This window comes from Pelobates fuscus, chromosome 6, assembly GCF_036172605.1.
Source record: "Pelobates fuscus isolate aPelFus1 chromosome 6, aPelFus1.pri, whole genome shotgun sequence".
NCBI lineage: Eukaryota > Metazoa > Chordata > Amphibia > Anura > Pelobatidae > Pelobates > Pelobates fuscus.
Genome location: NC_086322.1, coordinates 276,741,121 through 276,768,713, shown reverse-complemented (window position 1 = coordinate 276,768,713; position 27,593 = coordinate 276,741,121). Strand labels below are relative to the sequence as shown.

The 27,593-nt window shown below is 42.7% G+C and overlaps 1 protein-coding gene across 1 annotated transcript; it reads left to right on the top strand.

The window, feature by feature from the left end:
- The first annotated feature begins 13,548 nt into the window (after window positions 1-13,548).
- On the top strand, window positions 13,549-25,068 carry LOC134614927 (keratin, type I cytoskeletal 10-like). The gene is made up of 8 exons (XM_063459201.1): window positions 13,549-14,214; window positions 14,580-14,662; window positions 14,912-15,068; window positions 18,100-18,261; window positions 22,169-22,294; window positions 23,304-23,521; window positions 24,029-24,066; window positions 24,846-25,068. The coding sequence occupies exons 1-8, from the start codon at window positions 13,618-13,620 to the stop codon at window positions 24,938-24,940; spliced, it is 1,476 nt and encodes a 491-aa protein (XP_063315271.1). The 5' UTR covers window positions 13,549-13,617; the 3' UTR covers window positions 24,941-25,068.
- The last annotated feature ends 2,525 nt before the right edge of the window (window positions 25,069-27,593 follow it).

Sequence of the window (27,593 nt, the reverse complement as noted above, 5' to 3'; positions counted from 1 at the left end):
ATTAATTTGTGTGTGTATATAAGCTCAAATTTGTCACAGTGGTGTTAGCTTGAAAAAGACCTCATTGAGGTCGAAACGTTGCAATAAACCTGCTTGAAGAACAATCACAGTGAGTGCCTGGGATTCTTTCTATATGCATACATTTCTTGGTTTTTTTTTTGCTGACCCTTGCCCAGTAGCACCCTGTGTTTAAATTGATGTGATTGAGTGCAACCCTATCTCCTTTTTTCAGTAACTTTAGCCTAACCACTTGATACTGCTCCTACATCCCAATTACCCAAGCCCTATCCTGCCACAGCAAGAGACTTGACACCTTAATGTCTCGAGCGCCCCCCACCACACATGAATAGGGCCCTAGCGATACCGATACAGTGCCCGTCCGTCCTCGCGTATCAGGAAACAACCCTTGCCCCCAGGGCGAATCTGCAGAAACTTGCCCCCACACAACACTGGACAAACCTCTGACCCCGGTAGTGTGAACAAAACAATCTTCTTACCCTTCCCGAAGATGTCCGTCTTCGAGCGCCGTAATAGAATCTCAACCTTGTCCTGCTCTACCACCACATCCTCCAACCTGAGCCCATTTGTCCCCGACTTGTTGGCACTGATGAGTTCACTGATGCGAAAGGCCCCGAAGAAAGCCCATACGAAGGCCACGGAAAACAATATTACCTTGAATGACGATACGCACGTATCGTTCAAAACTCCCACCAGCCCTTGAAGGACAACGAATGACACCGGCCTCCTCGTATCCATCAACTTCTTCCCTTTCCGGAATCCCCGCAGGGTTTGTTTTGCCAAAAAATGTTTAGTAAGATCTTCCCATCCATTAAATTTAAAGAGAAACGCCAGAGCTGACATATAACGATCGACCTTAGATGGGGACGATCCTCCCGCCACTAATCGTCATAGTAGCCATAATAGTGTATCCAACCTACCTGCTGCAGAGTTCCCCACTCCTGTCTGTCCCACCATCTCCTCCCATTCGTTCCAAACCTTGGTATATGCTGCCCAGGTGCCTGGTGCTAGCGAGCTCCTTATAAACTGCCCAAGCACGATGTCCCGAGCCGCCACATCTCCTCTGGGCATGCCTGTCCCAAGGCCTGTGCCTCCGGTGCTGCTTCCCAAAATCACTCCCACTGCGAACGAGACAGCGTGTCAGCCACAACATTCAACAGACCCGGCACATGCCGAGCCCTGAAAACAATATTCCAAGACATACAGAGGAGAACTAGATGCCTCAATAACCGCACCACAGGGAGTGACAACGCCGAAAGACTATTGATCACCTGGACCACTGCCATATTGTCGGAGTGGAAGATAACCTTTTTGTTCGCGAGCTCCCTGCCCCACAGTGACACCGCCACTACCACGGGAAAAAAAATCCAAAAATGCCAGATTCCTAATCAGGGGGCTCTCCTTCCACACCTCTGGCCATACCTCTGCACACCATTTTCCACCCAAATATGCCCCAAAGCCGACGCTCCCCGTGGCGTCCGTAAACAGCCCGGCGTCACCTAACACTGCCGCCGTATCCCTGAAAAACACCCGCCCATTAAACTCCTTTAAGAAACGGTCCCAAATGTCCAAATCCTCTCTCATGTCCACCGACACCCTGATGTAGTGACCCGGCAACCGAACTCCACAGGTAGCTCTGGCCAGCAGTCTACAAGAAACCCTCCCCTTTGGAATCACCTTACAAGCGAAGTTAAGGCTTTCCAACAGTGACTGTAGTCCCCATAGGGTCACCTTCCTAGAACCCCTCACTTCGTCCACCCGCTGACGGAACACCCTCAACTTTTCCTTTGGCAGCCGACATTCCCTCCTGACCGAGTCGATTTCCAACCCCAGGATACTCAGGCACTCGGTCGGGCCCATCGTCTTATCCTCGGCCAAAGGGATCCCGAACTTTTGTGCTACCCCTTGAAGAACCCTTAGAATCCGGGCGCATCTGTCGGATCCCGCCGGACCCACAAACAAGAAGTCGTCCAGGTAATGGACCACTGAACCTCCGCCTGTTTCCCAACGTACCACCCACTCTAAAAACGTGCTGAACTTCTCGAAAAAACACCCTAATAAGTGGTGACACTCCGGATGAATGGGAAGCAGCCTGAAGGCTGCTTCCACATCCACCTTCGCCATTAACGCCCCGCGCCCTGCTCTCCGAACCAACTCGACCGCGTGATCGAATGATGCATACGAGACGGAGCACAGGGCCGCGTCAATGTCATCATTCACTGAAGCCCCTTTGGGTTAAGATAAATGATGGATCAAACGGAACTTGCCCACTTCCTTCTTGGGGACCACCCCCAGCGGGGAAACCCTCAAGTCCGGCAGCGGTGGGGACAAATAGGGCCCTGCCATCCTACCCAGCTGTACCTCCTTCTGCAATTTTTTCCCGCACAACCTCCGGGTGTTCCCTAACCGATTTGAGGTTTGCACAAACCCTCCCTAAGCCCTTACCCTGAAACGGTATAGGAAACCCCTCCGTAAACCCCTCCATAAAAACTCTGCATCTTTTTGGTTAACGTACCGGTTTAGCCACGGTAGCATCTCGCCTACCTTCACCGGGGTTGCCCCCAGCAGTGGCGGAAGGGGCTGTTGCCCCACCGACACCCACTCCGGGTGCAGATTTTCCTCTCTTGAAACACCTGCTGGCTCCATGGGCACCTCCGCAACTGGAGCATTCGTGCTTAAACCTGCACGATGTTCCCCACTTGCATTGGCCCTCATTGAAAAGCCAGCAGAAGCCCTTCTTTTGCACTGGCCGTCCCCTGAAAGGGCGCAGCCTTCTGCGCCATCATAAGCATCATCCAGAGAGGTAAGTCCATTTGGTCCCACCTCATGCTGGGATTCGCTGCTAACCGTTGGCGGAATTGCTCATCGTATCTTCACCACGCAACTCCCCCGTACATCCGGTACGCGTCCCCTATCCCGTCAAGATAGCAGAAGAGTTGCGAGCAGCGATCAGGGAACTTTTCCCCGATAACGCTGGCCAGGATACAAAAGGCCCGTAGCCAATTCCCGAATGTCTTGGGAATTTTTCGATACCTAAGTTTTTTCTCCTCCTCTTCCTTCTTCGCATCCTTTTTGTCCTCCTCCTTTAAGTCTAGAAACTCTTCTGGCGGGAGGAGAGAAAAAACCTCCACAAACTCCCCTTTCAAATCTTCTCTTTGACTTCAGTTTTCAAGTGACAACCTAAGGGGCCCGCAAAAGACACATGCACGTTTTGTCGCGCTGCGTCAGGAATCTCGCCACCCGCATCAGCTCTTTCCCCCGGCCCCTTTTCCGACTCCGATATCGATAACCCAAGATCGCCGCCATGCACCGCTGCTTCTGCCCTAACCAGCGACCCGCGTCCCTTCTCACAGGCCCACACTCGCGCAAACTGCGGTGAGGAGACCTCCCACCCGCCTATGAATCTAAAAAGGATTTTAAACAGCTTAACAGTGTTCCTGAGTGTGGTGCATTGGTTGACTCACCGCCTGAACCCCCGGCCGCGGAGGGCCGCGGCCTCATCCGCCAAGCCTGGCTCCGGAGCATCCAGCAGGCGCCGACTCCTTTCCGCCTGGGCCCGCCTCGGGACCGTAGGTGTAGCGCTCCGCGACCTGTAAGGAGAAGTACACCTGGGCAGTCTGTCCGCATGTTCACATATTCGCCCTTCCTCCCTACGCTCCTGGCCATTGTCCCTCTCCTTGTCCCACCTTGCCGCCAGGCCCTCCCGGCCGTATGCGCTGCGCCGCTGTCCTGGCGAGCTCCTGCCTGATGATCCAGACACACTGCGGCGCTCCCCACTCCTCTTGTCCCTGGAAACTGACCTCCACCTACTACGCCTGCTCATTGACCGGCTCCTCTCTCTGACACTCCGCCCTTCAGCTGGTCTCCTTGCCCTGTCACGCCTGGCGCTGTCTCCGCGCGGATCCCTGCTGAGATGCATTCCAGGGTCATGGCTATAGACCCGCTGCCCCTGGGAGCTGCCCCTGTGGCCCTCCCGCCCCCTCCTAACCCCTCTTTCATCCATAACCAGGGCTGACCCCGTGGCAGTTCCCTTTGTGCCGCGCCTGGCCCCCCTTGGGCCGCCACGTCATTCTGGGGTTCCACCTGCCGTACCTGGTGCCCAAAGTCCCCCACAACCGCTGACCCTGCCTGTCTCAGCATTCCTGGCTGGGTGGACCCGCCGTCTGCAGACTGTATGACGTGTTTTAATTTTGCTTTTCAATTATATTAACTCCTGCTGCCCAAAGCTAAGCAATAGACTTGCGCAATCTGTTTCAAATGCATCGCAATTCATCCAAATTTTGGGCGATCAGTGGGTCATCTGAATTCCGTAACTCCGAATCACCATATAACCAAATCCCGAAACAAACGAAATAAGGAATAATTAAGCCATTCAGTTTGTTTCATGATTCGTAGTTCCATTTTTGGCATGGGGGAAAAAAATGATCGATGGGAAAAAAATTATTGATGGTGAGGAGACAACCACTAAATGCTGATTTAATTCTCAGATTAAGCGAGAAAACAGGTGGAACAGAAAAAAATCTATATAAACCTACATTTATATAGATTTTCGCACCATTTTGGTTTGTCCAAATTGTCTGTCCCAAATCGATCGCATGCACAAAATTCCTCCAAACCAATACCTGAATCACCCGAAACAAAAAACTAATGAAGACAAATCTATTTGAACAAGCCCAATTTTACACCATGCACAAGCCTACAAAGCAATGCATTGTTGTGTCTAAGACTTGACCCAAATGTTTAAACTAACTTAGATCTAAGAACTATGAATATCAACAGTTTCAACTTGAGCATACATACTTAAGTTTACTGCCAAGACAAGTTCTTCTGCCAATATCAACAGAATATATTTTAGCAAGTCAGGGTATATAGAACTGTAAAAGTTAAAACACATTCTGTAGCATTGCTATTTAGTTTACCCCACTCTCAACCCTCCAGAGGTTTGCTGCATTTTTTGAGACCCCTCACCACGTTTTATGTGTCAGTGTCATTTTCCCACTTTTCACAGCTGACCAAGCAATCAAGGACTTTGAGGTCGCTCTCTGATTTTGAATCACTTGCCTCAATTTCTCATTAATGTATTCCATCCAAACGTAACATAATATTTTTGAGCCACGACCTTTGCACTTTTTACTCATTATTAGTTGACAGCCTGTTCAACGCACTATGGCTACGCAAACCTGACACAAATATAACGCTGGGACCGGATCCTATTTAAATCCCTCTGGTTTCCCTTTCATGGTTTTCAGATCCTTACATGTGTTATTCTTGTGGACTTTCCTAAGTTCCAGAGTCGGCTAGTATTCTGGTTCCTGCCATCTGGTTTACAAGGTTATGTCAGTGGCTTCCATTTATCGGCTTATTAGCCTTTTGGGTTATAGTCTAGCCCAGGCATAGGCAACCTTTGGCACTCCAGATGTTTTGAATATCACCTCTCATGGTGCTTTTGCCAGCATAATGGTTGTAAGAGCATTATGGGGGATGCAGTCCACAACATCTGGAGTTCTGAAGGTTGCCTATCCCTGCAGCCATTAGTACTGATACTTCCTATTTCCTACTAATTGTTAGTCCCGGACACTCTAAGCTTGTCTATCCTTTCCCACCGTGCCTTTGGTAGGTTGCTGAGGATTCTCATAGTTTCCGGACACATTTAGGAATACTTTAAAGCAGGGATCTCAGAATATGGCTGCCAAAATGTTAACAAACTACAACTCCTAGAATTCTCTGAATGCAATTGATGGCCAGATAATCATTTAATTTATAATATCTGGGGGCCAAGTTTGAGATGCCTGCATTAAATGGGCAATCCAACTGCAGCATCTCAATGTATCAGTTAGTAGAGTCACTTGTGGTAAACCCTGTTTCCCCCCCATCTTTTCATCAAAAGACTATTTCACTACCCATGGTTCTCTGTCCTTCCCCCCTCCATTCTAAACACCTGAGAGCATCTCTCCCCATGGCTGGCCAATCAATCCAGACAGCCACGAGGACTGTAGCGGGACTTAGTAGTAATTCTATGGAACTCTGGCTCAGTCACTTCCTCTGTTTTGCCCCACTTCCCAATCAGCCAGGAAAGCGCTTTTTGGAGGGGAGGTTCTATGGACTGAAAGTGGCAATCGCTCCCTGAGAACCAGGGGGGAGCCTCCCTTTGATGTCCCTTTGATCTATTTGACCAGCCAAAGAGACATTGACTCTTGAACTCTTTTTGGCATGGGCCTTGTTAGTGGCCAGTCAAATCTTTACCCCAGTGGCAATTTGTCTTTTCTCCATGCATCCAGCAGCTATTTTGCCAACTTGGGCGCTCGGATTAGCGCTTTTTCGGGCATATATAATATGTTGGGGTTCCTGTTTGTTTTTATGTGTTTTGGGGGTATTTTGTGTAACTGTGTATCCGGGAGTTAATTAGTGTAAGCATGGGCTGACTCAATTAACTTTTGGTTGTCTAAATGACGCTGGACGTCCTTACACTATGCATAAGGACTTACAGTGTCACAGGTATCCCCATAGAAAAGCATTTCCTACGGGGAAATCCTAATGCGAGTGCGGCCATTGCCGCGGATGCGCATTAGGTTTCCCCCGACAGCTGAGGAGTGTGGGTGGAACCTGAACCAGCGCTGGATTCAGGAAACTGACCAAAGGGGTTTTAACCCCATCACCCCGCAGAGGGGGGGGGGAGATGGGGGGGAGGGAGGGAGCAGGGGAGGAGGGCACTGTAGGAAAACGGCTTTAATGCATGAAATAAATATAACATTTTATAAGTTCTGAGCCATTGGGCTGCTATACCATTTAAACTGTAAATTTGTCGAGCAGGAATCTGATGTAGACGTGAACAACTATTTGCTGTGCAGTTAGTTAGGACTTGTGCAATGTGCACATGCGTTTGACAGCGGTTGGACAGCAAAATGGGGAGGTTTCATTGTTTCCATGATTTGTGAAAATCTATGCAAGAGGACAGGGGCCATGAAAAATTCAATGGGCATTATTTCTTACGATGCTTGGAGTAACCATTTGACTTCCATAGCAGTAAGTGGCAAATGACCCATTTTTTTGCAATGCGTGTCTCAAGTAAGCACTATTATTTTCAGGCACTAGAGGGTATGATTTGCAGCCATAACATATTTTAATAAATAAGGAAACAAAGGTGCTTTCCAAGAGCTACTAATCAAGATTTGCTTAAAAGCGAAAAGTGATATGTCAAGTTCAGTCATATCTAGTTCTGGAGCAAAGTCTTGTCGGAATTGTTGGTATTTCCTACCAACCTATAGCACTTGGCTTAAAATCTCTGCATAATTGGCAAGCCATCAGTGGATCCCTGGGCCAGATTAGCTATTCTGCTTAATCAGAGATTTGGCAGATACATTCTTTTTGCCTGATCATGTTCACAATAGGTTTAATATACTCCCATACCTCGGGATACAGAAAGCATGTTCATAAATTAGAAATTAAAAATAGTTTTGAAAAATGGTAATATTTAACTACAGATAACTATTTGACATTAAATAATATACACTGGTCATCCACAACATTAAAATTAACTGTTTAATATTGTGTAGGTCCCCCTCGTGCGGCCAAAACAGCTCTGATGCATCAAGGCATGGACTCCAAAAGACCTCTGAATGCATCCTGTGGTATCTGTCACCAAGATATTAGCAGCAGGTATTTTAAGTCCAGCAAGGTGGGATACACAAAAAAGGGAGGGCTGCGCCACACATATATATAAAGGGACAAGTAAATCTAAAAGTGGAAAACAAATAGTTCCAATCAAGGAGGTAGAGTCTCTCAGATAAGAAAGAATCCCTCTTAGAGTATGATGTAGGGTGGAGATTTTCTTAAGGTTGAAGAGTACGACTTCGCTAGAGTTTTCTCAGATGTTCATAATATATGGAGAGATAAGAGGTAGAAAAATCCAATAGTGTAATGTGTAAAATAATAAGCAAGGTAAGATGATATTTAACTCACATTTGTTAGAGCTTTGTCCAGCTCTAGCGTGTCTTGCGTACAGTGGTACAATTCCCACTCATGGGATATGATGTGAGTGTCCTCTGTGTTGTAAGGAACTAGAGCTCAAGGAGAAAGAAATAAAAAGGCATCGATAGTGCTTTCAATAAAATACATAGAAATGTTTAAAATGTAATAAAAATATACGTACAAAGATAAAGCAGGCTCACTGCTCTATGGTAACAGCGTTAGAAGGATGATCCCCACCTAGAATTCTTTGGAGTAGACAATAAGATATATATATGCCAGGTTGTATGTAAAAATAAAAAATAAAATATAAAATAAAAGGATAATTGTCACATAAGGCTATTGTAGTGACCAAAAATCTCTTTATTATTAAAATAAAAATAATTAAGATCCACAATGCGTTTTGCCTTCTTCAAATGTGATGTATATATCACATTAACATTCTCATTTTATAGCTAAGCATGAAAAAAAATGATTTATGCATAGTTACTATTCTTAATCAGTTAATATAACATACAGGCAGACACAAAAAGAAATGTTGATATACATAAAACAGAAGATGCAGAGGCGGCTCTAGACTTTATGAGGCCTTAGGCGAAACGCAAACATGAGGCCCCACTAACAAAAAAGTGTCACATATACACATTGATGCACTGTCTACCTGTGTATGTGCCTGAGAGTGTGTCTGACAGAGAGTATCATTGTGTGTGTGAATGTATGTCTCTGTGAGCATGTTTGCGTTTTTGTCTGAGACCCTGTGAATGGGGTAGCTGCTTGAAGTGTGTTGTGTGTATGGGGGGGGGGTGATGGTGAGAGGCGGGTGATGGTGAAAGGGGGGTGATGTGAGAGGCGGGTGATGGTGAAAGGGGGGTGATGGTGAGAGGAAGCGGGGGGATGATGGTGAGAGGGAGCGGGGGGTGTGATGGTGAGAGGGAACGGGGGGTGTGATGGTGAGAGGGAGCGGGGGGTTTGATGGTGAGAGGGAGCGGGGGGTGTGATGGTGAGAGGGAGCGGGAGGTTGATGGTGAGAGGGAGCGGGATGTTGATGGTGAGAGGGAGCGGGGGGTTGATGGTGAGAGGGAGCGGGGGGTGATGGTAATGTGACAGGTAGCGGGGGGTGATGGTAATGTGAGAGTGAGGGGGGGTAATGTAAAAGTGAGGGGGTAATGTAAGAGTGAGGGGGGTAATGTGAGAGTGAGGGGGGTAATGTGAGAGTGAGGGGGGTAATGTGAGAGTGAGAGGGGGGTAATGTGAGAGTGAGGGGGCATAATGTGTGAGTGAGGGGGCATAATGTGTGAGTGAGGGGGCATAATGTGAGAGTGAGGGGGCATAATGTGAGAGTGAGGGGGCATAATGTGAGAGTGGGTGGGTAATGTGAGAGTGGGTGGGTAATGTGAGAGTGGGGGGGTAATGTGAGAGTGGGGGGGCTAATGTGAGAGTGGGGGGCTAATGAGAGAGTGAGGGGGGTAATGTGAGAGTGAGGGGGGTAATGTGAGAGTGAGGGGGGTAATGTGAGAGTGAGGGGGGTAATGTGAGAGTGAGGGGGTAATGTGAGAGTGAGGGGGGTAATGTGAGAGTGAGGGGGGTAATGTGAGAGTGAGGGGGGTAATGTGAGAGTGAGGGGGTAATGTGAGAGTGAGGGGGTAATGTGAGAGTGAGAGGGGGTAATGTGAGAGTGAGAGGGGGTAATGTGAGAGTGAGAGGGGGTGATGTGAGAAGGAGGGAGTGATGCTGAGGGTGGTGGTGATGATGAGGGTGGTGGGGGATGGTGGTGATGATGAGGGTGGTGGGGGGGTGGTGAGGCTGAGGGTGGTGGGGGATGAAGCCGAGGGTGGTGGGGGGTGAGGCTGAGGGTGGTGGGGGGTAAAGCTGAGGGTGGTGGGGGGTAAAGCTGAGGGTGGTGGGGGGTAAAGCTGAGGGTGGTGGGGGGTGATGGTGGTAGGGGGTGAGGCTGAGAGTGGTGATGGTTGTGGGGGGTGAGGCTGAGGGTGGTGGGGGGTGATGGTGAGGGTGGGGAGGGGTGATGCTGAGGGTGCTGGGGGTGATGGTGAGAGTGGTGGGGGGTGATGGTGAGGGTGGGGAGGGGTGATGGTGGGGGGTGAGGCTGAGGGTGGTGGGGGTGATGGTGGTGGGGGGTGAGGCTGAGGGTGGTGTGTGATGGTGGTGGGGGTGAGGCTGAGGGTGGTGGGGGGTGATGGTGAGAGTGGTGGGGGTGATGGTGGGGGGGTGAGGCTGAGGGTGGTGGGGGTGAGGCTGAGGGTGGTGGGGGTGATGGTGGTGGGGGGTGAGGCTGAGGGTGGTGGGGATGATGGTGGTGGGGGGTGAGGGTGGGGAGGGGTGATGGTGGTGGGGGGTGAGCGTGAGGGTGCTGGGGGGTGATGGTGAGAGTGGTGGGGGGTGAGGCTGAGGGTGGTGGGGGGTGATGGTGATGGGGGTGAGGCTGATGGTGGTGGGGGGTGAGGCTGAGGGTGGTGGGGGTGATGGTTGTGGGGGGTGAGGCTGAGGGTGGTGGGGGTGATGGTGAGAGTGGTGGGGGGTGAGGCTGAGGGTGGGGGGGGTGAGGCTGAGGGTGGTGGGGGTGAGGCTGAGGGTGGTGGGGGTGATGGTGGTGGGGGGTGAGGCCGAGGGTGGTGGGGGTGATGGTGAGGGTGGGGAGGGGTGATGGTGGGGGGTGAGGCTGAGGATGGTGGGGGTGAGGCTGAGGGTGATGGTGGTGGGGGTGAGGCTGAGGGTGGTGGGGGGTGATGGTGAGGGTGGGGAGGGGTGATGGTGGTGGGGGGTGAGGCTGAGGGTGGTGGGGAGTGATGGTGAGAGTGGTGGGGGGTGATGGTGGGGGGGTGAGGCTGAGGGTGGGGGGGTGAAGCTGAGGGTGGTGGGGGTGAGGCTGAGGGTGGTGGGGGGTGAGGCTGAGGGTGGTGATGGTGGTGGGGGTTATGGTGGTGGGGGGTGAGGCTGAGGGTGGTGGGGGGTGATGGTGGTGGGGGGTGAGGCTGAGGGTGGTGGGGGGTGATGCTGTGGGTGAGGCTGAGTGTGGTGGGGGTGATGGGGAGGGAGAGCCTACCTTTCCCTGGTGGTCCAGTGGGTTCCCTGGTGGTCCGGTGGCCACTGCTTCCGGTCTGCAGCTCCGCATAGCTGCAGACCATGTAATCTCGCGAGATTTCAGAGCGTTGCCGTGGTAACCAGCGGCAACGCTCTGATTGGCCAATTCTCGCGAGTCACATGGTCTGCAGCTCTGCACACTGCGGAGCTGCAGACCAGTGTCTGCGATGGTGGCCGGGCAGCCAGGAGGGGCCTCGCACCCGGCGGCATACCGGGCAAGCCGCCGGGCCCCCTCCTGGTGTCAGGTCACTGACCGAGGACCTGACACACTCTGCTCACAGGTGGTTTAGGCGGCCGCAAGGCCCCCGCCAGCGCGAGGCCTTAGGCGGCCGCCTAAACCGCCTAATTAGAGAGCCGCCTCTGAGAAGATGCTAAAGTGTCAATAAAAGATCTTTGGCTGGATATGGATGGCAAAATTGATTGACTCAACTAATTCAAAATTATTAAAATCTGATAAAAATGCTCTTAAATAGTATGAGTGGGATTGTGATCTTTAATGGCTCACCTACAGCTGTCAAAGTGTTGGTAAAGGTTGGATAATTTAAATTTCCACCAAAATTTTAACAAGATACTCTCTACTGAATAAATGGATAATCAGACTAAAGAAAAATTATAGTGTTATTAATACAAACATGTATTGCTAACGCTATAGTGTCCTACTAACTATGTAGGTGTTGGTCCCTACCTCCCCCCCCCCCTCCCTGTTTGCAATAAAAAAAGTTTTACTCTGCTTGTACCATTTGTCGTGCGAGTATCCGTGCTGCTGGTCCCGCCGTCTTGGCTGAAATCATCAATCGCGATGATCTTAGCCAATCCAATGGCTCCCATAGAGATATATTGGGAGTCTTGTGCGCACGTATGGAGTATTGCCAATCATATGCTCTCTAAGAGTGGCATTTGATTGAGAACCAGGTCTGACTCAGTTCTCACAGGAGAAGATCAGGAAGACACGACTAGAGGTGTTCTAGCCCTGTAATGATGACATTGCCATATCTAATAAACAGCGATGTTTTAGATTGCAGGGTTAAAACTAAAGGGACACTTTACCCAGACCCCTTCATTGAGATGCAGTAGTCTGGATGCCTTTATTGTCTCTTTAACAGGTTTGGCTTGGTTAGAACTAAGATCAGATACCCATCAACATCACAATCTAACCAAGTGATCAAAACTCAAAACACCAAACAAAACAAAATGCAATACAACTGGTTTGGAGAGACTGGTCGAGGCACAAACTTTTGTGTGCAATCAATTAGGTAGTCACATGACAATGAAGTTAAAAATATAAATCCTATTCTCATAACTTTAAAAAGCAATTAAAATCCAGAAATTATGTTTTCTTATGATGGTACTTATGCTCAAAGAAAGAGCTACTACTTTTACTGCCCCTCGTATAAACTTTCTTGCATTGCGAGGCTACAAAATAAAAAATTGGTACAGTTGCAATATAGCAAGATTACACTACTGATTCATACGCAGCTTCCTGGCATGTATTGTGGTGGGTGTATTTTTGTTTATCTCATGGAACTTTATAGAATTAGCTATAACGTATTCTACTTTCAGCCATTTGGACGGTTGGAAATAAATTACCCAATTATCTAGCGCAAATTTTCACGCCGTATGTTACAAACCACGGCTACAAGTTATTCACCACTGTAAGCCAGGAGGGTCAGTGGCCCACTCACCAGAGGTGAATTTCTTCTTGCCACAGCTGAATATTCACTCGTCAATGCCTAGTGAAGTGTGGAAATTTTGAGTCCTGCTCTAGTGCTCACAATTCTTGTGTTTATAGATGTAAGCTAGAGTGTGTTTAGCAAATATAATTTTGCAGGAACATAAAACAAACATTAAACACATTACATATGTGTCTAAGCCTAAAAAAGCTTAGGAATTATTTTTACCACTACCGTATATATAATAGCAGCAGTTTGGAATTACCCAAGAAAATTTGTATGAATGTTGTTTAAAGGAACCATCAACAGATTGAATATTTATTCTCTAGAAAAAAAATCATCTAGTTGGTCTCTGTACAAATCTGGGTAAAGTTAAGAGCATGTTTGGATCAGTCTCTCTGACCCTCTATCTCTCTCGTTGTCTGTCTGTTGAAACCTAACTTGAATCTGGGTTGCAGCATATATGTTAACACAAATTGTCTGAGTTTCCCTGCTTTCTGAGTTTGAGCTGCTTTCTGTTTCATTCATAATGAGAACAGAATACATAATTGGTCTGGGCAAGTTGAGATTAGCTTAAGCACATTAAAGACAATAAAATGATCATGTTGCCCAACCCTTATTCCTCTTTTGATTTAATAAATGTAACCTCAGGCTAAAATATTTCTGCAGATAGGAACATATCAGAACTGAATAAATTATTGAACTGGGCACCAAATAAATTTGCTGTGTGGGTTGTTTTTCTAAGTAGAGGAGCTCAAATAGATACACCCACTTGAATATTGTATAAATGGGCTATAAGCCTCTATTTTGTGGCACTGCCCGATTCTTCATTCAACTCACTGCACTCACCACTTCATTTGCTATCATGACATCTGTTCGATATTCACAATCACAAACTGGGGGTCCTTCAGTGTCATATCGAAAATCTGTGCAAAGCTTTGGTGGTGGTGGTGGTGGAGGTGGTAGTGGTGTAGGAGGTAGAGTGGGGTTTGGTGGTGGAATCTCAGATGGTGGTGGTTATGGAGTAATAATGAATGGATCAGGGTTTGGTTTTGGAGATGGCCAATGCTTTGAAAATAGTTATGGAGGTGGTGGGGAATTTAGCAATGCCTATGCAGCTGGAAGTGGTGGAGGTTTTGGTGGCGGTTATGGTGGAGGTTTTGGAGGAGGTGGTGCAGGCTACGGAGCAGGTGGTGGGTCCGGAGGTGGTTTCGGAGTTGGTTTCGGAGGTGGTGGAGGTGGTGGAGGCCTTCTTGATACGACTGAAAAGCAGACCATGCAGAACCTTAACAACCGCTTAGCTAATTATCTGGATAAGGTTAAATCTTTGGAAGAAGAAAATTCTGACTTAGAACGTAAAATTAGAGAGTTTTATGAGAATCTTCACCCAGGGTCATCTTCTGGGGTAGGAAAACCTGACTATAGCAAATATGAAGAACAAATAGAAGACCTGAGGGAAAAGGTAAGAGATGCATTTTAATTAGTACCATTTTGTCCATATGCTTGATGCTATAACTGTTGGAGAGTCAGGCAACACAACACAAAACTATATTTCTTAGTAATATTCTAGTCAGGTTGGCAAGGAAGTAAATCCTCAGCTTTTGCAGAACTAAAACTCCCAAGATACTTTGCCAGCCTTACAACTGGGAAATCAAGATGGGAATTCTAGTTGTGGAAAAGCTGGGGATCTACCATTTGACCACCGCTGTTCTAGAGGGATCATCTCCGAAAGATACATTCCATTAATTACAAAATGTGCATGATCTTTCAAAATGTCTTCTGATACTCCGAAATCCACATGTCTCTCTTTTTCATCTTTTATTGTAGATATTGAATGCAACATTAGAAAATGCCAGGCTTCTTTTGCAAATTGACAATTCCAGGCTGGCAGCTGATGATTTCAGGCTGAAGTGAGTTAATTAGAAAAAAAAAAAACTTTGATTCCAAAGCAATATATCCCTCTAAATCAGGCATAGGCAATCTTCAGAACTCCAGATGTGGATTACCTCTCCAATAATGATTTTACAACCATAATGTTGGCAAAGCACGAGCAGAAATGTAGTCCACAGCATCTGGAGTGCTGAATGTTGGCTATCCCTGCTCTAGAGTGACGGGGTGAGAGTTTATACTGTGTATAAGATCTCCTAATGTATTTCTAGATATGAAAATGAGTTGAACCTCCGCCAGAGCGTGGAAGCCGACACCAACGGTCTACGCAGAGTCCTGGATGATCTGACCATGGCTAAATCTGACCTAGAGGTGCAGATAGAAAGTCTAACAGAAGAATTGATCTATCTGAAGAAGAACCACAATGAGGTAAGATTCTATTGCACTCAGAATATATATTTGTAACAACAGGTAAAAGGTGCTACTGTAGAACGGTGCAAGTTACCTTTAAAAAAAGGTATCTGTCTGCCTGAGAAAACTTTTAAAATAGAATATAGTATTTTCTGTTAACATACAGACTGTATTCTATGTGTAATGCTATAGAAAGGAACATAATAGAAAATCCTTCTAGAAATGTTGCTCTCATAGTCTGTAATCTTAGTAATGAATAATAGAGCATGTATAACACAACACTCCTTCAAGGGGAAAATCCAGATGATCTTGAAAAACGTTGTTGTTTTCTTGGAATCATTAATTTATAAATAATTATGCATATACACACCTTGCTCAGAATCTTCATGTCTATAGCAACTATATTGCCACACTTTTACACATTCGGCTTAACTTGGAGACTCTTTTCTACTGTAACTAGAAAGATCTGTTAACAGCAAACAAAAGCCATCAATACATTTATATTGATATTATAATGTTATCATTGAGTGAATTAAAAAGAGTCAACAGTTAGTCTTCCCAACTTGCCGTCATTCTAAGATTTTATAAACTTAAAGGAGTTACCTAGTTTATAGTAACTGTGTATTTATTCATTGTCTGCTAAAGCAGTCAGAAAATTCATTACATTTCAAAGCACTTGGACCAGTCACTGCATACTTATGCACAATATCACATAGTTAAAGGGATGCTATAGTAAAAAACAAAACAAAACAAAAAACGTTATCTTAATGAAGCCAGTTTGGTGTATAGATCATGCCCCTGCAGTCTCACTGCTCAATCCTCTGCAATTTAGGAGTTAATTCACGTTGTTTATGCAGCCCAAGGCCTGCCTCCTTCCATGCGACTTACACAGCCTTCCCAAACACTTCCTGTAAAGAGTTATCTAATGTTTACACTTCCTTTATTGCAAACTCTATTTATGATTTTTTTTCTATCTCATGCACTGTTAATAGCTTGCTAGAACCTGCAGGAGACTCCTGTATGTAATTAAAGTTCAATTTAGAGAGCAGGAGATAACAACTTTTAAAGTAAGTTACATCTGATACAAAAATGAAACTATTTTGTTTTCATGCAGGCTGTGTCAGTCACAGCCAGGGCAAGTGTGACTAGGGCTGCATAAACAGAAACAAAAGTGATTTAAATCCCAAATAGCAGAGGATTGAGCAGTGAGACTGCAGGGGCATGTTCTATACACAAAACCTGCTTCATTAAGATAAAGTTGTTTTGATGACTATAGTGTCCCTTTACACCGAAGCCAAGTGCTGTCATATGATCTTGCGTGCAGATAACACCTGCACATACACATTGAGTAACTCAAAGCAGGGACCAGGTGTCTGGAACACAAGTTTATGCTTGATATATTTAAATCTATACTAAGTTGTTGTTTTTCTGGACTTAATTTTTAAAAATTAATATAAGTAAAAAAAAAGTGATTTTGTACATTGTGTACATTTTATTCTTGTATGTTAGGTGTACATATGGGATAAAACAAAGCTACAGGATAAAACACAGCATTTTCTATCCTTTAAAAATTATTTATAATATATATAGTTGCACTTAAAGGGATACTACAGACATCAAAACAACTTGAGCTTAATGAAGCTGTTTTTAGTGTGTAGATGATGTCCCTGCAGCCTCACTGCTTAAGCATCTGCCATTTAGGATTTAAATCACTTTTGTTTGATCAGAGCTGTTTATGCAGCTCTGATCACACCTCCCAGGGGTGTGACTGAAACAGACTGCATGATTTTTTTTAAATTGTTTTTTTGTTTTAAACATATGTTAACTTGCTTTAGAACTTTTTTATCTCTTGCTCTGTGAATTTAACTTTAATCCCACATAGGAGAATCCTTCAGGGCTTAGGAGGTCATTAACAGGACAGGAGATTAAACAAACTGTGTAATTCAGGAATCCAGAATATACTGGATGCAGGGACATGTGAATAGGGCTGTATAAACAAAGTGATTTAACTCCTAAATGGCAGAGAATTGAGCAGTGAGATTACAGGGATATGATCTATACACCAAAACTACTTTGTTAAGCTAAAGTTGTGTTGGTCTCCTTTAAAGAGAAACCCTTAATTTACCATGATTCAGAAGTTGGACCACTGTATCTATTCTTAAGAGGTTAAAGCAGCACTGTCACGTTTGGGGACTTTGCCAAATTTACCTCAGTGAGATCCTTGCTGGTGGTCTGGTAGCCAAAGGTGGCAGGTAAATGTGAGCTTACTTACCTGAACCTGTCCCTCGCAGACACCGCCATTTTGTTCAGGAGTGTTCCTCGGCGCTGACGTCACTGCATGCGCGAGAGTACAGCATCAAGGTCTATGGGGGTCCTGTGGGATAGTCCATAGGCATAACCAATTCTCTGCATCTGTCACTGTTAATGGCTGCAATGATTGGCACTTAGGCTCCACCTTGTGTCAAGAAGTGTCAAGCTGAGCAGAAATACAGAGACAAAGTAGTCCCTTCTATCTTTATGAAATACTAATTTTTCAGGGAGTATTTAGAGTGATCTTCACCCATCAAAAGTATGTTACACCCACCAGTCCACCGGGGAGCATGACCATTGCCTCAAAGGTCCACCCAGTGGTATAAATCCTTGTAGTAGGCCTGCTTCCTCAACACTTTCATCTAGCTATAATAAATTAAAAACTATGCTACCTCTCTATCTTACTCAACAGACTCTGTCTGCCCATGTCTCCCCATTTCAACAGAAACATCACCCACTTTTTCAATAAGTTTTTTCAAAAATGAATTTATCTGGTATGCCAATGCTTCTACAAGTGTGCACATCCTAACTTCTCACCACCTACCGTATACTACTCCCTTAATCTCATTACCAGACCACCTTACATGCTCTTTCCCCCATCCACTCATTCTCCCTACTAGCCTCTGACTACTGGAACAAACTCCTTTCTTCCTAGTACCGGAATGGTTTAATAAATAATTAATTGGTTATACGAGCATATAATAATAAGGTGTGACTTTTTTCCCTCTTTCCTATTCAGGAGATGGGTTCTCTCGTGGGAGGACAAGCTGGCCAGGTTACTGTTGAAATGAATGCAGCTCCAGGTATTGATCTGACAAAATTACTCAACAATATGAGGGAACAATATGAGCGTCTGGCTGAAAAAAACAGAAAAGAAGTCGAAGAGCAATTTCTTGAACAGGTAAGTACAGGGTGAAATAGCAATTTTAGTAGAAGAACCAAAGAAGGTCCAATCTGGAGCTAGAAACATGGAAGTTCAGATAACCGTTTAAAATATCCAATGTTCTGCAGCATTTTGAGAGAATTTATGAGGGGTTGGCCAGTACATAAATGTCCCAGAATCTACAGGAACAGACAAGGGGGTAACCCTAATAACATTGAAAACAAGAGAAGAGCAGAAATCTGTTCCCACAATCAGTATCAAATTATGTATACAAAATGTTGCTAAAAGTCTGAAAAATACTTTATTTATCCTTGAAGAAAATCAAAAACAGAAAAAAAAAATTGACAAACATAAACCCTAGCTAAGGCTGCCTGACTAAATAGAAGTCAATTTTGGCAGTATAAAGCAAAGAGCACACAAAAAGGAATAATGGAAATGAGGGATATTACAAATAGATAAAATAGATAAAATAGTTAATAGCGTAACTGTAGCAATATATATCCATATATGCAAAAGTTATGTCTAATACACTAAAAGAGCCCCAAAATAGCGGTTTAGTTAGTCTCGTCTGAGAGATCACCCACAAAGTTAGTTAGTAATCAGAGTAATGATAATGTATATAAGAAAAAAACTGATACAGTGTCAAATATCTGCACAATGTAAGTAAAAGGGCTTCTACAAATAGAGGTCAGTAGAAGTAAACTCCGTCTAAGAAAGAAATATATAGCAAATGAGTGTCCTGTAAACACAGTCTGTGCTACGATCTCTAAACAACAGACATATTGCTGTAAACTGATATCATAATGCCTTGACCGGCGTTCAGATCCAAGACATAATCTCGCTGTCTATATAATAAGTACAGAGATAAGATTATCAAATTCTAAATATATTCAAAACGGTCTGTCCCCGATCAAAAGACTTGTAATGATATTCAGCAAATGCCTAATTATATTTGTCTGTGATCCAAATATTCGTCTCGGTCTAAGTAAGAAGAGTCAAAGAGTGAGATAATATGGAATGGTGCCTTCAAGGGCACCGTTAACAGGAAAGATGATAAAGAGTCTTGATACTATAGCACAGAAAGCCCTGGTGCAGGGGGTGCTAAATGGCTGTGGACAAGTTGGTCCTGTAGGTTAGCTGGTCTGCGCACTGTTAAAGGTGAGTAATCTGGTAACACCTGTTGAAGTACTGGATTATGTAACAGTATAGGCCAATTTTTCTTCAGAATTTGAGACATAGGTCCCCAGCCTTGATCAAATGTCGCAATACATAGTGGAGCCTTGCATTCTTGTTTTGGTTTAGTATAATTAAGACTGGTGTTTCTGTCAATATCGCAAACCCGATGGAAAGCACGCTTTAAGACACGATTAGAGTATCCTAGTTCCCTAAAGCGTGATTTCAATATTTTACATTCATTGTAAAAAGCCTGGTCTATTGAGCAATTTCGTCTCGCCCTCAAATACTGGCTGAAGGGAATGGAAGCCTTTAGTCTGTAGGGATGATGGCTCTCCCAGTGTAACAGACTATTAGTTGAAGTGGACATTCTAAATAGTTCTGTCTGGATTGTTCCATCCAGTATTGAGAGAACATTCACAACGGTGTAAAGCTAAATATACACACTTATGAAAGCAGCTAATCTAAGCATAGAATGAACCTACGTATATACATATTTATCATTGTATGAAGCTGAATATACCCACAAGCATTGTCTGACACTTGGCAAAAAGATTAAAGGAACACTCAATAAATTAACACGTAATAAATTAGTAGCTATTCCCCAAAGAATGCGAGCATGTATTTTTACCTGCATATTTTCTTTGGTGGTATATGAAAAAAAAGTTTTTTTCAAAAGTTTGAAAAAGATCTGCAGGCTGGCTTTGCATGCCCTCCACTCCTTCCCCGAACAGATTTCAGTCTGTGTCAAGGAATAGCCCAGTCGGGAGCTCCTCATTGAGAGACAGGTTTCACAGCTCATTGAGAAAGAGGGGAAGGCAGCCATGTGCTGGCACAGAGTATCTGCCGTTTCGTTGGAAGAAAACCTCACTGGCTGTTTGAAATAATTAATGAGGTATATACAGTATGTACACTTAGCAATTTATGATATTAGATATAAAAAAGTAGCATTGAAAACTGTTGGGTTTGTATATTTATGGATTATTCACTTAACTCATAATTATGAAGAATTAACAGGTTACTCCAACCTATCCTCTTAGTTTACTAACTAACTAACATATAAAAGCAAGAGGATATTCAGCGCTTGTCCAGTACTGGTACAGTCCAAAGGACAGCTAGGTCACCAAATCCGGGGTCTCTCTTGTCCCGTAGAGAAGCAGGTAAAAATAAAGAGGGAGGTGCAGCACCTGGAATGATATTGGAGTGTGTATATACAACCATAAAAAGGAGGAGAAATAGAAAAATGATAGTGATAGTACGTTAAAAATACAGTAAGGTGAGGGTATATAAAACTATATTCACTCACACTTTATAGGAGTTTAGCTCCAACTTAGATGCTTGGAGGAAATAATCCCCACCTGAGGATATAGTGGAGTACAGACTCTATAGGAGGTTCTTGCAGATATATAGGAGAAATCAGAGATTATACAAATATATAACTAAAAAGATGTGCACTCACGTGTTCTGGAGCCTACAGAATGTCTCCACAGGTATGGCATGAAGTGATATGATACCCACTCTGGGATATAGGTGCTGGTGGTCTCTCTCCAATTATATACATAAAAGAGAAAATTAAACCACAATACTATGGACTGTAAACAATTATGAATAAAATAAAATAGATAAAAACTATTCACATTTGATAGAGTAAATAGGAATTGCTCCAAGGATATGGAGTACAGGAATCCAGCAGCATACACGTCCAATAAAAAAAGTACTTTTATTGATAACAAAAAACAATAAAGCATAAAAAAATGGTAAAATAACTATTTAAAACAATATTTAAATACACTTAATGCAGTTCATCATTCGATGTCTTTCTCCTTGTTCGTAAACACTTTTGAGAAAGCCATTGAATGGTGAAATTATCCAATCAAATGCTTCTCTATGAGAACTATTTTTATTTAATTAATTAAGGGTTTTACAATATCAGTAGTGTCCAATACATAGTAGTGTGCATTGGTCTGGCTGAGATTGCCAATTCTGATGATCTCAGCCAAGAAGGCAGGCCGGGGGCAGAGTTAAACACCGCCCTGACCAATCAGCATCTTCTCATAGAGATGCACTGAATCAATGTATCTCTATGAGGAAGGTTCAGTGTGGAGGGTGGAGACACTGAATGTCAGTGCTGCACAGGGTGCAGCAGTGCCCCAGGAAGCACCTCTAGAAGCCATGTGAGGAGTGGCCTAGGCTGTAAAGTGTCCCTGAAGGTCTCCCTAGGCTGTAATGAAAACAATGCCTTTTTTTCTGAAAAGGCAGTGTTTACTTTAAAAAGATGTATTTGTTCTGGTGACTATAGTGGTAAAGGAACACTTCAAGCACCATAACCACTACCGTCCACTATTCACCACTAACCACAACAGCCCACTATTATTTTAATAATTAAAGCGCTTCCTCTGTCTCACCTCTCATCCAAATAGAAAAAGTGAGGCAAAAAAATAGTTGATCTGGACAACTTAACTAATATAGTCTCAGTTTTGACATTCAGATTTAATTTGTGAAAATTCAGAACTTAGTGAATAATCCTGTATGAGTGCAAAAAACATTTGTTTGAATTCTGAACCTTTATTTTAAATTAGACAACAGTATGTCATAAATCCTGTATTTCAATTACACCTTTTTTTAACCCACTTTATTATACTTTATTTACTGGTTAATTTAATTTAATTTGTATTTACTGATTCATTTGATCCAGATTTCATTTTTTTTTTGCGCGTGTTTTTTAGAACAACTATTCGTGTTTTTGTTTTAGAGCAAAAAACTAAAGCAGGAGATATCAGTGGGAGTGCAACAAGTGCAGTCGAGCAATACAGAAATCACTGATCTTAGACGTTCTCTTCAGGCGCTGGAGATCGAGTTGCAATCACAACTGGCCATGGTATGTGTTAGTCGGAAACTCTGTATGCAAAAAAATCTATATTTATCTATTAAATCTGTGATATGTTATTGCAGGGGTAGATAACCTTCGGCACTCAAGATGTTTTGGACTACATCTCCCTTAATGCTCTTAATGCAGGCAAAGCATCAAGGGAGATGTAGTCCACAAGATCTGGAGTGCCAGAGTTTGCCTATCCCTGGGTTAGTGCATGACTAAGCATCATGCAAATAAATCAGCGTTACCTAAAGCCAGTCAATACAGTGTCTAAGTTTCAAGCACCATTTGAATATTTTCATAAATACTACGTTTATAATCACTTTAGTTATGCAACAAATGAAAACAATTTATAATTTCGATGTTTTAGGTAATTTTTTTTTTTATATATATATATATATATATATACTTTACCGTTTTAGAGGTTCCCCCCCCCTCAGGAATGTGATTTTGTTCATGTATTTTTGGACTCTGGGAAAGTATCTCCTATCCTGTAAACTATATACATATAACTATGGATTACAATTTTTGGTTTTATAAAAAGTCTCTGTAAGCTACCTTTATTAGAAAGAGGTTCCAGGCATTCCAATGTCTTCAGGGACCTTCATTAGAACATGTGGAACACTGCAACGTTTCGACCCCACAAGGGGTCTTTGTCAGTCTGTTTCACACCGAAGCTTACAAACATTTATAAGAAAAAACTAGGTGAAAGTGTGCAATCACAATCAAGCAATTAAGTGATCAATAGTTAATAAATTAACTTTGACTTAGACTACAGTTTAATATACAAAAAATTATTTGGCACTCACCATCCATCAGAACCACATCCACAGTTGGTGTTTATCAACTATTAGGAATATGTAATAAAGATTGTGTAAAAAATCTAATGAAATAGAAAAAGATTAATTTAACAAAGGGAAATATTGTGCAGATCAGAAAAAGAATCACTTCGAGGTGTGATCCCATCCTGTAAACTATATACATATACCTATGGATTATTTTTTTTTGGTTTCAGAAAAACTCTCTGGAATCTACATTGGCAGAAACAGAGGGTCGTTATTGTGCCCAGATAAGCAAATTACAAGATTTAATCTCTAGCGTGGAGATGCAGCTGTCCCAGCTCAGAGACGATATGGAACAACAGCGTGACGAATACAATCGTCTTTTGGATATCAAAACCAGATTAGAGAAGGAAATTGAGACATACCGTAAACTTCTAGAAGGAGAAGCAAGGTAAAATAATTAAAATCCCAACATAAACCAAAATAATATCACCTTCACACTCGCAAATAAATACAATGTGTCCACAACCATGTGAGAGTGAACACAATGGTTATAATTGCCAAATTATTTCTATTATTCTATGACATAAGCATTTATCTAGAACTTGAACAAAGAAAAGCACATCATAGTGTAGTATTTAACCGCAATACAAAAATTATCACTCTAAATGGATCACTTACTTTTTTCAGAGCCTGTTATAAGTCAGCTCTGAACTGTAACGGCACAGGAACTGAGTGATACATATAGAGTGATTGCAGCTAAATTCTACACTATGATGTCTTTTTTTTTTGTTTAATTTATAAATGTATGCTTTTGTCAGCAATAGAAATAATGTGGTGATTATAACCATTGTGTGCTCTTATGTGGTTGCAGATACAAAATAATTAGCATGACAAAAAAGAGATGCTTTTTCAATTAGAACAATGTTTTAATTTTGAATGTACCTGTTTCTCACAGCTCAATTTCAGCAGGAGGATACACAGATTCATCTAGAGGTATTGTTGATTTTTTTTTTTTTTTTTGTGATGCATCCAGCCATTTAATCTTTATTAGTTATTAGTGGGCATTTATAATTATTTCAATAGGAACCCGCTCGTACATAAATATAGATTGAGTTAGAAATAACATGCATTATATTTCAAGAAGGCATGAATGATGCTGTGATTCTCTATTGCCTTTTACTTTCTCATTTAAAAAAAAAAAAAAAAAAAGTACCGAAAATTTTAACAGATTTTCTACAAAATGATAAAACTAAAATAAACAAACATGCAACATTTTAATGTCTTTTAAAAATGCACCCGGAAGAGGCTTGATTAAAATTCATATTAATCTGATATAAAAAGTAAAAGACAACTGTGATTAACATTTTCACTTCTCATTTTTTAAAAGGTTATGTATGCCATTTTTTATTTTTATGTTACTCTTTTGCTATCGGACCAACTGTTGCTCAACCTAACTCGCTTGCTACTGCAGTTTCACATAGAGCAATCAAGGCGGAAGGCAAGTTAGTTTGAGCATCAGTTAATCTGATAACGGTAGAGTCTGATCCAATATGGGCGCACAGACAGGAAAAAAAAGTCAACTTTTCTCAAAAAGTCAATATACATAATTTATAAACATTTAATTACGTAAATGTATCTGCTTTAGACAGTAATTGTAAATAATCAATTTTAGGTTGTTTGCTGAAAATGCCCCCTAGGAATGAGTTTGTCTAAATGTTCAATTTTTATAGTATTTTTAAGGAACATTACTGACTGCTCTCTTTTTCCGACAGATTCAAGCAAGAAGTTGTTGATAAAAACTATCGTTGAAGAGAAAGATGGGCAAGTTGTGTCCTCCACAACTAAGGAAATGGAGCACAGATATTAAGAAAAACTATTAAGAACCTGCAAGGTCCTTTTCCAAAAAAAAATCATACCCACATATATCATTCTTTATGATACTTTACTGACAATACTATTTCTGTGTTTCAATAAACTCTATCAAGCATGGTGTAATGTTACTGTATTTATTTCCAATCGATTAATGATTTGTGATGGAGATTATATACACACCGAGCAATATTTTAAATGGACAGAGAGGGGTGTGATGAGGGGTGACCTGGGTGGGACACTTCTGAGAAAGTTTAGATGATTTACTAATAATTTATACAACTAAAATGGAATCTAGAACAAAGTATTGTATTGCTAAACACCTTTATAGTAGTCGAAACACACATTACTGTGAGTATTACTGCTGCGGAGCTCTGTTATACATTCAGATACAGCAATAATCCTAGAAAAGAGGGATTTGGACCCAAAATAGGGATTATTCCTCTAAAATATGGACACTTGGAATGCATGTAGATATTATTCTGCATTGATAATTATATGTGCCCTCTAAAAAAAAAAAAGGATAAAATATTGTCAGGGTTATTTACTAAAGTGAGATTTGTGTTGGGAATTCAAAGTGAATGTCAAATGGCAATAAATGAGTTAGAAAAAAATCTCAGAGTCAGCTATACAAGCCATTTTGGTCTCAAATGTTTAATTCATTTTTATTTCACTTTCCTAACGATTCTCGTGCATAACCCTGGGTATTTTTGTATTTTAACCCCTTAAGGACCAAACTTCTGGAATAAAATGGAATCATGACATGTCACACATGTCATGTGTCCTTAAGGGGTTAAACAATATTTTTCAAATTTTTTTCACCTTCCATTTACGCTGTGTTACACACTTTCTTTTTCTACTGCCTACTTTTATGATGCCAGGGGCGTCATATTTTGAGATATTGAGATATATTCAAATGTAAGATCAAAGCACAGATGGGGTCTCCTTGTTCTGAATCCCAATAATACAGATGTCAAACTATACAGATCTCAGTGTCAGCACTGTCAGACCTTAAGGCACAATTAATACTTTGTATTCTGTTGGAGCATATTTTTCAGAAGGCAGCAAGGTGAATTTAAAGGGACATGCATCAATTGACATTTAAAAAAAAAAAAACAGCAAGCCAACGCTTAAACAAATATACAAACTAAAATAAAGCAAGAACAACTTTGAAAAGTACCTAACACATGTTTATAAACATACTATAAACTTGGTCAGATTGCATTTCTAGGCACACCTCTCAGCTACGGGAGTCTCTGCAGCTCCCCTTCCCCTATACCCACCCAGCTATGTTTCAGGCCAGTCCACTAGTAACAGAAAAAGGGCAATCATTGTGTAGCAGCAGAAATGAGAAAGCCAACACAGGAGCATGCATTGCATGATCACACTGATCAGACTCCCTCTCTTCTCCCCCTGTAAGGATGCTGCGAGGGGAAGACACCTTTCAACTGCAGATGTAAAATGATGTAAGATACACCACAGACACATACACGTGCAAATTCTCACACTAAGAGCGGTCTCATTCTTGGTGCAGCACCATGGAATAAGTGTCACAGGCTTCCTGAAAATTATAAAAGTCATAGTCTCGTGCAGGTATTGCGATTTGTAAAGCTGCAGTGTAATTCTCACGACTCTCAGGAAGCCCAATAGATTAATTTCTGTCACTAAGAAACATAAATTCCTTAATTCACTATCTTAGATTGTAGTGTGCAATATATTTTATAAAAAGTGTATAATGCAACATACATCCTGATGAAAGTTTGATAAATCAAACTGAAATATAGATTTTTTTTGTAATGTAAGCAATAAAAGTTAAGTTTTATTATTTGGACAAAGACTTTGGAGTGCTATCTGTGACGAAACCAATCTCGCCACATTGTTTTGGAGGAGCCTGGTTGCCCGCCTCCTGCCCTGCGACTACGGCCCCTGGACATATTGCTCTATAAAAACTATATTTGGGCATGTAATAATGTATATGGCTGCTACTGGCCCTTTAAAATCATCTATGAACAGATTGGGACTTTTGGGACTACTGTCCCTTTAAGACTGTGAAGCATATTCTAGTGTACTGCCTGTAATATTGTATATGTATTCATGTGTTAAGTTTAACCTGGGTGATATGTATGCAGCATTCATCTGATTGTTCGGTAGAATCACTCCATTCATTATATTGAGTGAAACTACCGAACAACCAGACCACCCAGGAATAAGTGTGCCTCCAATTACAGTTTGCAACAATGTTGCAAACGGGTAATTGGCAATCAGTGTAATGTATTCTTTGTCCTCTGGGTGGCCGCCATTCGGGAAACAAACACGTGGCGGCGGCCATCTTAAACTACCGAACAGCGGTGTTTTGCCGTCGAGTGTCTGGAACTAAAATCGGACACTTGACTAGGCAAACACCGCTGAGACCTCCATACTTCCAGAAATTCGTATGGAAACTACCGAATGACCCGCCGTTCGGTAGAAAGAACCCCACAAACAAGGGAATTCATTCAAACCCTCTCCAGGCTCTATAACACAGGCAATTCGTCTGTTTTCATTCCTTTGTTTGTGACCGACCGCAGGGCCAAAATGCATGGAACTGTTTTCGGATACTTTACCCATGCGGTCGGTCAAATCTTTGGAAACCCATATCTGCCGAACTGTTC